Source organism: Podarcis cretensis, assembly GCF_951804945.1.
Source record: "Podarcis cretensis genome assembly, chromosome: 9".
NCBI classification, from domain to species: Eukaryota; Metazoa; Chordata; class Lepidosauria; order Squamata; family Lacertidae; genus Podarcis; species Podarcis cretensis.
Genome location: NC_137178.1, coordinates 12,778,242 through 12,791,068, shown reverse-complemented (window position 1 = coordinate 12,791,068; position 12,827 = coordinate 12,778,242). Strand labels below are relative to the sequence as shown.

The window sequence follows — 12,827 nt, the reverse complement described above, 5'->3', positions numbered from 1 at the left end:
CTTTGTTCACCTTCACTCCTATCAGAACAGAAGCAGACATTTGGGACTCACCACACATAACACCACTCAATATGGTGATAAAATTAATGCCCAGTTTTGTACTGGAGAAGGGGAGGTGCCATGCATGCCTCAGTTTGGCTTAAAGGTAAAGGTAAAGGGAACCCTGACCGTTAAGTCCAGTCGCGGACGACTCTGGGGTTGCAGCACTCATCTCACTTTACTGGCCAAGGGAGCCGGCGTACAGCTTCTGGGTCATGTGGCCAGCATGATAAGCCGCTTCTAGCGAACGAGAGCAGTGTATGGAAATGCTGTTTACCTTCCTGCTGGAGTGGTACCTATTTATCTACTTGCACTTTGACGTGCTTTCGAACTGCTAGGTTGGGAGGAGCAGGGACCAAGCAACGGGAGCTCACCCCGTCGTGGGGATTCGAACCACCAACCTTCTGATCGGCAAGCCCTAGGCTCTGTGGTTTAGACCACAGTGCCACCCACGTCCCGTCCAGCTTGGCTTACATCTTCCATTACATTTCCATTTCCGTCAGCTCCAAGAGAGGGTTGAGATGCTCATGGTGCTGCCTGTTCTTATTTAAGAATGCCTTCAAAGAACACAGCAGCCAAATGGCTCACTCTCAACTCAGGGTTGGGGAACCCTTTTCCTCCTTAAAGGCCACATCCTGGCATGGCAGGCTTCCAGCTTTTGGCAGGCCATATTGCCAGGGTGGGGAGAGGCAAAAGTGTGTGGGACCAGAGGCAGCAGCTCACCTTTGTATGCTAAGCTACATCCCATCTCTCTCCATGTAAGTGGGCAAGAAGCACTATCACCATTCAATGGCATATCCCAGCCAGGCAAAAGTTCTCAAGGAACATGCACAGCAGGGCCAGTGAGGGGTGCAGAGAAGGGCGTGGCCTCGGTTGCATGGCCTGAGGGCCAGAGAGAGGCCTAGGGGGCTGCATTCCGGCCACAGGCCCAAGGTGTTCCGTCCCTGCTCTAAAACTATTCCACTTTACAGTCACATCCTATGCATGTTTATGAAGGGCTCCCAGAGTTCAATGGGACTTCCATAGGATTGCACACATGTAGTCCTAAGTCCCCCTAGGTTTGAAGGTCTCATTCCAAAATTAATTAGATTATTTTAGGGCTCTGGCATTCTTAAGACCTATCCCACAACAGCTTAACTTGGAGTCACAGCTATTCCAGTGAAAACAGTTTATTGCCTCTGGTTACAATCCAGTCACTCAAAACAGCAACAGTAGTAGCAGTAATGGTGATGACAATAATATCTGAAATCTTGTGACTGCTCCAAAAAACAAATAAGAAAAAGTGGCATGACATAGGGTTAGGCAAGTTGTGAAAGTTAATTCATCAGAAGTTGATGAAGCTATGCCAGAATGAATTGCTTTGTGGAATATTCTGGAGGTATCATGTACAAATCAAAGACTCTGCAGTTACTTCCATTTTAAGGGCTTTTTAAAGCCTTCCGGTGAAGCTCTGGTGGGAATCAAGGAGGCTATCCAAAACTATTCTGGGATGCCTGATCCGCACCCTCCATCACCCTGCTCCTCTTCTTGCTGATGCTGCGATGCTACTTTGCATTTTAAGTGCCCGTGAGTGTGTCTCTCACCCCAGGGATGCAGGCCTATAGGTGTGTGTGCACATGGATATGCCGTATTGCGCTCCCCCTCTCTTTGGAAACCTGGACACTACAAATGCAGACCAGCCTGAGACCGGTTTCGCCTTCGCAGCATACCCAAAAGAATTCTGGGAAGTTGAACGTTTGTCCCGGTGCCGGGAAACTCTCCACCAGAGAGAGAGAGATTTCCCAGAACCTACAATTCCCAGAATTCCTTGGAGGAGGAGGAAGAGGGGTGGCAGTGGGTTGGGCAGGAGGCCCTGAAAGTTGCGCTGCGCTTGGGGTTTCGGCGCGCACAGCCAGGCCCGCCTCAGTTGTGCGAAGTCATGTGCCTGGAGAGGTGGTGCCGCTCCCGGAAGGACTCGTTGCATATGGGGCACTTCAGCTTCTCCTCGCGCCGCCTCTTGACCAGCGGCTCGAGCGCGTACTCCTTTTTGTGGTGGGAGCGCATGTGGTAAACCAAGTCGGAGGTCATGCGAAAGGAGGCGTTGCACTTGGCGCACCAGTTCTGCGCCGGCAGGCACAGCGAAGTGAAGGACGGCGGCAGCAGCGTGAGGGCCGAGGGCAGCTGCAGCTGGAGGGGACCCGCTGCTGCCGCTGCCGCCGCCACGGCCGCCGCCGAGCTCTTGGGCCAAAAGGTGGTGGCGTAGAGGAAGGGGCTTTGCTTGGGCAGCCCGCCCCCTCCCGCGGTGCCCCCAACTCCTCCTGCTCCTCCAGCCCCGGCTGCTCCTCCTGCTCCTGCTCCTCCGCCGCCGCCGTTCAGTTCCCCGGGCGCGCCCTGCAGCTTGACCGCCAGCGGGTCCGGCGCGTAAAGGCGCGCACCTCCTTCCGCGCCCGCGTGGCAGCCGGCTTCCACCAGCGCGCTCAGCTTCTGGCCCAGCACCAGCTGCGTAACGTGGGCCGACGAAGAGGCCGACGAAGTGGAGAAAGTGGATCTCGCGGGCTGCGAGAACGCGCTCTTCCTCTCCTCGGGGCTGCTCACGCTGGAAGGCTGCGAGGAGGGCACTGTGGAGAAGGCGCTGCCTCCGGAGCGCGCGCCCAGCAGGTGCCCGGGCGCCTTGTCCGCCGCGCCGCCCGCTTGCGCGCTGCCCGGGGAGCCTCGCTCTTTCTCCTCGTCGCCTGCTTCCAGCCCTCGGGAGGCCTTCTTCACTTCCACGAAGGCGCTCCGCTTGGCTTCTCCAGTCTCCGGGCTGGGCGGGCCGAACAGACGGCTGCTCTCCTCCAGTCCGAAATAGCTCCCCGCCGGCCGGTATTGCTGCTGCGGGGTGCACACGAGCTCCTCCTTCGGCGAAGAAGGCACCGGCCTCTCCAAGCGCCCTCTAGCCGCTGCCGCCGCTGCTCCTCTCTCCTCCGCCAGCTGCTCCCCGGCCGGGTATTTCCTCTTGGCTCTGCTGCCGTGGCTCTGGCTGGCGTCCGGGCTGCCCTCCAGCTGCTCCCGGCTGCTGGGGGAGCTGCTGTTGTGCCGCGAGTTCTCCAGCTCGCGCGCCAAGTTGTGGAAGTCCGTGGAAGGCTTGGTCACGCCCGCGTTGCCGTTGCTGTCCTGAGCGCCGTGGTAGTGGTGGCGATGGTGCTGGGGTGGCGGGTGCTGAGGCGTGGCGCTCCCGGTGGGCTTGCCGTGGAACTTGGTGGCTCCCGGCCCCAGGGCGCCCTCCTGCTCCTTGGTGTTGCTGTCCTTGGTGCTGGAGTCGTCGGCCGGGCTAATGTCTGCGCTGTGCAGTCGCTTGGGGCAGCGGAAGCGCAGGTGCGCCACGTACGGGAACTCGAACTGGAAGCGCTGGCTGCACTCGATGCAAGTATAAGGGGGCGACTCTGGAGAGACGAAGGACGCAACACAGACGTACAGGAAAAGAATCCGTTAGTCATCTGCTCCAGCAAGTCCACTCGCCAAATAGTCCCTTGCAGGCAGGTAGCGCGCAACGCTCACTTTCACCTAAGGGCGACCCCACCAAGCGACTGATCTAAAACCTCCGTTTAGGATCCACACACCTTTAGGATCCTCCTAGAATCGTAGCCTCTCAGAGATAGCAGTTCCTTGCAGGAAACTTTTTGCATCCACAGAAAACCTAGCATCTGTGGGAACAGACTCAGAGGGTCTTCTGAGTTAAGACTACAACATTTGCCATAATTTCTTGCGAAAGATTTTGTAGACCTTGAAGTCTACAAAATGCCCATGGTCAATTGTTCAACTAAAAAATAATAATCATTGGCTATAACACAGCTATTTCCATATGTGAAAATGCAAGCTGCCTTGAATTTCAAGGAGCTCAGAGCCTGTTTTACTCTCACAAAGCCCCACCCTGCAAGGTTGTGGCTTGCTCTTGCAGGGACTGGACACTATTTTCTATTGCCAAGCCAATTGCTGCGTCACACTAAATTAAGGGTTAGGAGGCCAACCAGTCTCCAGGAGTCCTTTTTAAGAACACTGCAAGGACTAGCATTGGCTGTCTAATAGAAGCTCTTTTAAGTTCTACAGTGCCAAAACCCCAACAGCCTGGTTTATTACTTATCTCAATCCATCAAGAGATTAGCTGAGTAACACAAGTGTCCATCTGAGTAGGAATGTAGATTGAATGAGTTCGTGAGATGGTGAGCATTCCTATTTGGGGCATTAGTTCCACCCAAAAAACAGGAATAGACCTGGACTATTATCACTATTATTTAATAGAGAGATGGGTTCAGCTGCATCCTTTTGACCTACATTTTTTGCAGGAATTTCTGAGGTCTACAAATGTTTTCATATTTATACAGGACATGCTCAAAATCGAATACTTCAAGCCACAGGGCTTCCAATACAACCCATCTGTGTTAAGGGATCCTGAGTAGGCTTCCTTAGGGAAGGAGGTATGTACTGTCTAGCAGGACACATCATGGCTTGCCTGCTCTAGCTTTGCAAGATTTCCAGCAACAAGCAGGGGGCTAGTCCTTCACCAGGTTCAACTTTCTCCCCTAACTGGCTGTTGTTAATCCAGCAGTATCAAGGCACAGTGGCACATGAAAGAATATTGAAGCCATTGTCTACTCAGTTCCACTGTGCTAAATGGGACTTCCTCTCAGACAGTGTGTTTGGGATGTCCAACCAACAGGAATGCCCTGCCCCTAGGAGCTTACAAACTGCATTTCCAAGGAGACAGGGAAGGAGAGGCCAGTGTAACTATAATGAACAGCAGAAGGGAAATAAATATCAGGTTTCCCTTTCTCTCTTCAGAGTGTTGTGGATAATATTGCTAAAACCTTTCAGCACCCAAAGTTTTGGGAAGCTTTTTTGGGGGGGTCTTGCCCCCCCTCCCCAGTTCCCTTTATCCTTTTTAATGCGGTGGGAATTTAAGGGTATTAACAGTCTTCCAGCTAATATGGTGTTTCCAAATGGTGTCAAGTTGGACGAGATAGAGTGCAAGGAACTAACCTTAATTTGCCCCTGCTAAGTTGGCTCGGCCCCATTTTGGGGCTGGTTTTGGGGTTTCTCCCTGTCCTCTTTTCTAGGCAAACCTAGAACCATTAACCCCCGTCCCTCGTCCCCCGACAGACCCCACAAGAGCAAGCCTTGACCTACCATTCATTTTGCTGTGCGTCCTGGCGGTGCTCAGCAGCAGTAACTCGGTCAGCTCCTTCCCGTACCAAACCAATAATTCCTCGTCTTTGGCAATCCGTCGGAGGGAGCGGTAAAACAATTGTCCATTTTTTATGTAGGCTTCGAGGTTTTGCTCCTCTTTGTCTCTGGCAGACTGGACCAGCCGCAGCCACATTAAGCCTTCCGAGGAGCCGTTGGCTGCCGAGGTGTCTACCTGGAAGGGAGGAACGGCGACGCGATTTAAACAGGACACTCTCCGCCCACCAGCCTCCTCGAATCCAGACGCGGGGGTGTCCCTCCCCCCATGAAGAAAGCGCTTGGATCGGCGGGACACAGCGCCCCAGCTCTTCCAAAGTGACGGACTTAAAAACCAAAAGGTCCAATCCTGCCGTCTTTCAAGGAATGGGAGTTCTGCTTCGGCCCAAACTTGCGCGCGACCCTCTGAGTTTAAGTCTTAGGCTGCAATCCTGAGCACACTGGCTACGTCCCTATACATAAAAAGCTCAGGTAAACTACGTGACGTTTAGGCAATTTGAGAACTTTGGTTCATTATTAGACCTATTTCGTGGGCTCAGGAGGCGGATGTGCCCTGAGATCGGGTGACGTGGGGTGCTGGTGAATAAATGGAGCTAATAAGATGAAAATGATACTGCATTTAACTGCATTTCGCAGGCGAAAGCAAAGCCCTGATGATTCCTCTCTGCGCTCATAAACGTGCTGCGGTGAAGCAGCCTGAAAGACAGGTATTCAAAAGGATCGCTTTCATCCATCTTGACTCATTAACAAGTATATTGATTTAAAACGGGGCGGCTCCCCTCAACGCCTGCTAAATCATCATTGGCATAGCAGTGCAGATGCGGATGCGAATCAGTTCCTCCTAGTCTAGACTCTTTTAAAAAAACCAAAAGTTGTTGAATGAGCTTAAGTCTGGGCATTAAGGGTAAAGCGATTATGAGGAGAAATGCGCACTGTATTCAGCCCAATTGTCAAGCACAGCTCGGACATTTGTCCAGTTTACACCCATACGCACACCCTAAACAGATCACTCAGAAATCGTCCCTGAAACGAACGGGAACTCTCTCTAATCACGAAGTCAATACCATTTGCACTTCTGGTCCCCATTTATTTCTGCATGAAGCGCACTAAGAAGGAACCCCCCGCCTAAGGTCGCAGCCTAAAATAGGCTTGAATGAAATCCAGGCACTTTGGATTAATTTAGAGGCTGGATGCGACTGGTCTTCACCTAATTTTCCCGATGAATTGTGTGCACGCATGAAAGAGCAGCTGACAGGGAGACTGAAGTCCCCCGGGATTTAATAATCCTACGGATCCTTTCCTTTGAACTATTCCATAGCAGGTGGCGCACGGAGCAAACGCCAGCAGGATTCGACCCTGTCTTTTCCCCTCTTTTCCCTCCCTTAGTCTCCCCATCCCACCCCCCTCGCAAGAGCTGAAAGGTGTTTAATGTTGGAAGGAAACGTCCTGTTTAGGGGGGCCACTAGGTGGCGCATCGGAAGATGGCGGACAATAACATCTCTCCGACCCACACGAGGTAATTTGGAGGCTATGATGGGGGTAATTAGCCTCCTTAACCCCCCCCCCAGGATTATGGGGGGGACGGCCCTTGCCTGCTGTGCCCTATACCACCCCCGAATTTGTGGGGGTGGGGGCACTAGGCACAAAGCCCTGCTGTGGGATTTTCGGCACTCCTCGACGCCGTCCCCGATTGGCGCCGCTGGTTGCAATGATCTTTAAAAGAAATAATTTGGACATGATTAATTGCACATACATCAAGGAAAAAGGGGAGTAAATACTGCTGACAGAAGAGATCTCTGATAACAAGACAACAATAAAATACGAGAAGAACGTCAAGATACGGTAATGACTGAGGGGGGAGGGGGGGAAAAACCTGCCTCTACTTTTTTATGTGATTTAACAAGAATCCCCCTCCCCTAATGAGTCAGAAATTAAGGACTTAAGCTGTGGATTTAAGGCTGTGTGGAGATAAACTTTCGATCCAAAGCAATGTTTCAAGATGAAGCTGGAAAGCTAAGAGTTTTGGAGTGACGCAGTCAGGAAAAAATGCCGTTTGCCATTTTGTGAGGCATTGTGGGAGCTCTTGGGTCTGGGAGGAGAATGAGAGAAATAGAGTTGTTTACATATCGTGAATCAACTCCTCGGTGGGACTTAAGAGTGACAAATGCCAAAATTTACGATGGATAAAGTGATGTTATCTACGAAGGAGATATATGGAAACTATCTGGACTTAGTGAAGGAAGGGAAATCCACACAGGATTATTACACTTGCTATCGGCTTAAGGAGACTAACAGAAGAGATCGTAAAGGAAAAAGAGAAAATATAGGAACAAGATATGATGTGGCAACACCAAGATAAGACTGGATAGAATTATGAACTTTGTTTGGACTGATTGGGACTGATTTGGACATTAACGCAGTAATAAGAAGATGATCTGAATTCCCCTTTGGATCTTGAAGTATGGGTTCCCCCAACAAAATTTAAAAATTTGGCTTTGTAATTCGGAATTTATATGATGTGATTTAATTTGATGTGATTGGCCAGTTAATAAAAATTATTTAAAAAAAAAAAAAAGGAAACGTCCTGTTTAAACAGGTGAAATGTTCACTGCGAATCCTCCATTCCCTACAATATTTCAAATTCACACCCGGGCATTTGCTAAAATGATTTTAAATTTTTTTTTTAATCGCTTCTGTGTCCCTAAGCGGGGGGGGGGGAGCATACAGTTCTCGATCCACAGCCCAATGAAGACACAATCCTTGGATTAAGTTGATTGGCAGCCTGGATCCTAAAGATTTTATTCGAAGCAAAGCCTATCGGTTTGGCTTCGCATCAGTTTTAAGCCACCTTGACCCCGGTGTCCTTAAGCACAGTAGCTCAGAAGTAACTCGTTCGTTTCAATTAAACTTCCACATAAGAAATGTAGGATTGGGATGTTCAGAATAAACCCCACCTCCCTTAGATGCAATTTGATTTACTTCCCAATTAATGTGCATTAGGATTATAAAAAGATGCTGCTTCGCGATCCTGTTAATTCCCCTGACTTGGAGATAACGTTCAGGATCGGAGGACTAGCTGCTGCCTTAAAGCCAAGGTTAGCGGGCTGGTGGATCTCGGTGCTTTTCGCCTCAGCAAGAGAGCAATTCTTCCCTCACCACCCCCTTACCCTGAATATATAGGGCACGGTCCTCTTGTCGGTGGACTTGAGCGCGACGAAAGCGATGCTGTCGTAGAGCGAGGTATGGCTGAGGACGCAAGGGCCGAAGATGGCGTTTTCCGGGATGTCACAAGTGGTGTAAACGCTGGTGAAAATGTCCGTCAGGCACTGCTGGACCGCTTTGGCGTCTCCATCCCATATCCCTCTGTGCATCCCGGTGTCCTCCATCACTGAAAACGGGGGGATAGGAAGGGAGGGAGGAAAGAAGGAAGGATACTCAGTCAACTGGTAGGGGCGCCCTCGGTGGCTCTGAGAGACATTCCCGAAGGATGGTACTATCTGGAAGGAAGTCTGTCCTAAGCCAGTATGTCCAAGAGACAAAAGATCTAGACGCGCATACATAATAACACTCTCGTTTGGAAGGAAAGCGCAATTGGGAACTTCGTATTGAATTGCATCGTACCAACGACAACAAGTAATTCACCCAGATATGTCCTCGGAAGTCCCACGTATTTCATTTAATCGCATGCTCAAGCCTGCGATCCTGTGCAAGCTTACTCGGAAGGAAGCCTCGCTGGACAGAATAAGATTTACTTTTTCCGAGTAATGGGTGATGCAACTGGGCTTCCTCTCATTCAAATCAACAGGACTTAAAAGCGCATAACTTTGACCGGATAAACAATGTCAAAACAGCAGCACATTAATAACAATAATCCCAAAGATAACTTATTTGAAGCCCTATTCTAAACTCTGTCACTTGAAAGTAACGTTCCCGTCATTCAAAAGAAGCGTCGGCTGAAAGGTGAAGCAAAACAGGGGCGGTGTATCATTTCACGCGAAGGAAATGGCTAGGTGATGCAAAGTAAAGAAGGAAAGGGGAAAACCAGAACGCGAGGGATCCTAGCAACTGAATGGAGATGTCTTATCGAGACAGAATGAAGCACAGGCAAAGACAGACAGACAGAAGCGCAGGCTCGCTATCTAACGCAGTTCTTTCAGCCCTGTGATATGTGGGTAAAATCCACACCCGGCCTTTTGCCACTGAAAGTCAGCGGCAAAACTCCCCGGGCGCTTCTCAGCTCCCTTCCTTTTGATTCAGCACGCATTTCTTGGAACTTCGCATCAGGAGGACCTCGTCCCCGCGTCCCCCCCTCCGCCCGCCTCGAAAGCTCCTGTCCCAGAATAGCGTAGAGGTCCGTTTGGGCCTCCTTCGCCCTGGCACCTCCTGGAAAGGTCCGGGCTCCCTTTCCCCGCCCCGCGCGAGGCTGGTGACGGGCCGGCGTGGCAAATGGATTTGGAGTGCCTTGTCAGTGTCGCTGATTTGATGTCGGCTAACCTTTCGCCGGAGTCTACAAGAGGGAACGTATGTCTGCTCATTACCATAATCCCGCACTTTCCCTCGGAGACTTTAATTAAAAGCAGCGAGCAGAGGTAATTATTTCTTACCTCGGCACGCTTATTTATGGGAGGCGGGCGAATCCCAGCTCCCTTGTCGTACACGGGGACGCGTCCAAGCCCGACGCCAGCCGGGCTTAGGAACTGGTAAGCGGGGACGCATTTGTGGCCAATGCGAATAGCAACAACAACCACTTCCAATTTAACCTTAAAAATAAAATAAGTTTCTTGTCTTTTTTTAAAAAAAGATATTGGATAGAAAATGAATAATGTAGGGCTGTCCCCAAATCTGCCCTTGGTTAGAAGGAAACGACTGCTTGGATAGAAGGAAATAGATCCGTTTTAAAGAGGCCGTTCCAGGGAGCGCTACACTGGAAGGTCTCCTGCGCGAGGCCCGCAGCGGCAAGGACTGAGAGGTGGCGTTCACTTCGGCGGGGCGTGCGCAGGAGACTACCCCCTCCCCCGGATCGTGGCCACCAGGCGGAGAATGGGGTCGCCCCATTCACAGGGGGACTATGTGCATTATTAGGAAGGCGAGCGGGGATGGCCGTGGGCTTAAAAGAAAACTCCCCCCCCCCCAAACTCGGACAGCACGCGAAACCTTTAATTTACTTTTTTATTTTACAGGGATCAAGTCTTTGATTCTCCCATTCATTATCAGTGTAACAAGGCACTGTTCTCCCGACAGCTTTGCAAACTGGCTCGGATTTGGCGGAGAAAGCAGGAAACAGCAGGTTCCCCATAATTTACCGAAAATCGGTGATTGCATAACAATATCAGTATGGTGGCTTGCTTGTTGCCCTTTCGTTATATATGATCAAACAGGCAAATCAACTGGATTTTTAATTAATAATAATAATAATAATAATAATAATAATAATATACTCCATCCTTTCTGGGCTCCAGTGTAACTGTTACTACCCGCTCCTCCATCCCACATTTACAGTCTTCCGAAGGCGATGGGGGTGTGGGGGAAAGTTTCTCTCGGCTGGTGCCAAGTTCATCTATTAATTACCCGGCTGAAAGGTCATAGTTTCTGGGTGGCGTCCCCCCACCCCGCCCCAGTTTAAAAACAAAAATCAAGCACTGAGAGAAGAAAAGAAATAAATCCATCTGCGGAATAGACTTGTGTATTTTCGCCGGCTTTTCATTTAGCTGAGATAATCTGCACCCCCTCACGCTAGTATGTGTGTATGTGTATGTGTGTGTGAATAATTATATGTATCCTACACACACACACACACACACACACACACACACACGCTTTTCTTTTTCTACAGGATCCCTTTTTAAATAATTGTGCTGTCGCGTTACAAGGCGCAGCAGCGGGGACACGGTCATTAAAATGCAATTCGGTCTAACAATACGAGAGAGCCATCCTGCAGGGGAAAAGAAGCCGGTGGACGCAACTCAAGGAAAGAAAGAAAGAAAGAAAGAAAGAAAGAAAGAAAGAAAGAAAGAAACTGGAATCAACCCATTCTGTCTCTCTGAAATCTCTTAGGAACTCACAACCTCAAAAAGGACCGTATCTGCAGCCACCAAATTCATCCCCTCTGTTTCTGCCTCTCTCTGCGCTCCGATCTTTCTTTCTTTTTTGGGTGGGTTGCGGGGGGAAAGGAAGGGATGTTTGCTAAAACAAAAGAAAAAAAAGGACACACGCAACCGCGACTTCTAGTCATGTCCCGCCTGCCTTGTCCACCAAAATAATAATCCAAACACATCCTATAACTCTACCCTTTGTATTGATCCGCCTGGCATGGCATCTTCCTTTCATCCACCACCTTTCCTCCCCTTTTGGTGCCATGAAATAAAGCCGAAAGGAGGAAGGAGAAGAGAGAGAAGGGGTGGTTTTTTTGTGGGGGGGGGGGCGGACGGTCGGGAAAGAGAAGGAAGAAATAACCCCCGAACAATTTCCCCCTCACGCTGTAATAGGACGCATGCATCTTTACTTACCAGGAATAAGGTCAGGATTATAATCCTAAAAACAGAAGGGGGAAGGGGATTGAAAAGCAAAAGCGGAAAAACAAAAACAAAAATTGATAATCCCCAGCAGAAAGTGGCAAAAAAGAAGAAAAAAATGACGAGTTGAGAGAGATCCCCTTGTTCTTTTTTTTCTTTTTCTTTTTTGGAGAAGTGCGGTGAGGGGGGGGGAGGGAGAAGCACCTAGATCTATTGTATCAGTGTATATTTTCCATGGCAGTGGGGAAGAAGATGCTGGGAGCGCTCCGTGTCTCTGGTGGGCTTGGTGCAAAAAAAATAAAAAAAAAGAGCTCGGAGGAGAAGGAGGAGGAAGGGAGAGGGAGGCAGGCAGAGAGACTTGTGCAGATGGACCCGATGCAGTGACTGACTGGCACCCAGACACACCGTTTTTGTTTGCTGCACATAATCTGCCCAATGACGCGTGACAGCCCCACCTCCCTTCCCTTTTAACTCTTTCCTGGGCTCCGCCGGCGGCTGCTCCTCTCGCCGCCAGCCTCGCCTGCTTTCTTCTCCCCCACCCGCTTACTCACTCCGAGCTCATTTTGGAGAGGTCTTTCCCCTCTCTCTTCAGCCCTCGCCCTCCGCTCCCCTCCGAGCTATGGCTCCCTTGCTCAGACCCCCACACCTCAAAAGCTCTTGGTCCTGCGGAGCCCTGCTTGTAGGGTGTGCGTAAAAATAAGCGCGCTAAAGGAAAAGGAGGGGGGAGAGGGCGCGATCCCAGGCAAAGAGGAACCCCATTGAGGACAATGGGAGAGAAATGAATGAGGTCACTGGAGGTGCGTAAACCGCTCCGCTGGAATGAGGGGATCTAAGAGGAGGCTGACTTTGGCCAGGATCCCTTCCATGTAAATGAATAGGAGTCACCCAAGAGCTCTGCCCTGCCCTGCTCTTGGGAAACTCCGGATTCATTTCTGTGGACTTCCCTGAGGACTCCTTCCTGGCAGAAATGGCCTATTGCAACCATTCATTTCTCCATAGGCGTTCAGTGAAAACTCTTTTAATTTTTTTAATGCCCTTCTCTCTTAAAACTCCCTGTAAACATTTGCGCAGGAGACTTTC

General features: G+C 50.3%; 1 protein-coding gene across 1 annotated transcript; it reads right to left on the bottom strand.

Moving 5' to 3' along the window:
• Window positions 1–751: 751 nt before the first annotated feature.
• On the bottom strand, window positions 752–11,902 carry PRDM8 (PR/SET domain 8). The gene is made up of 4 exons (XM_079990873.1): window positions 11,742–11,902; window positions 8,403–8,623; window positions 5,182–5,413; window positions 752–3,440 (listed from the first exon to the last, which is right to left on the bottom strand). Exons 2-4 carry the CDS (start codon window positions 8,619–8,621, stop codon window positions 1,942–1,944), a joined length of 1,950 nt encoding a protein of 649 aa, XP_079846999.1. The 5' UTR covers window positions 8,622–8,623; window positions 11,742–11,902; the 3' UTR covers window positions 752–1,941.
• Between the last annotated feature and the right edge of the window lie 925 nt (window positions 11,903–12,827).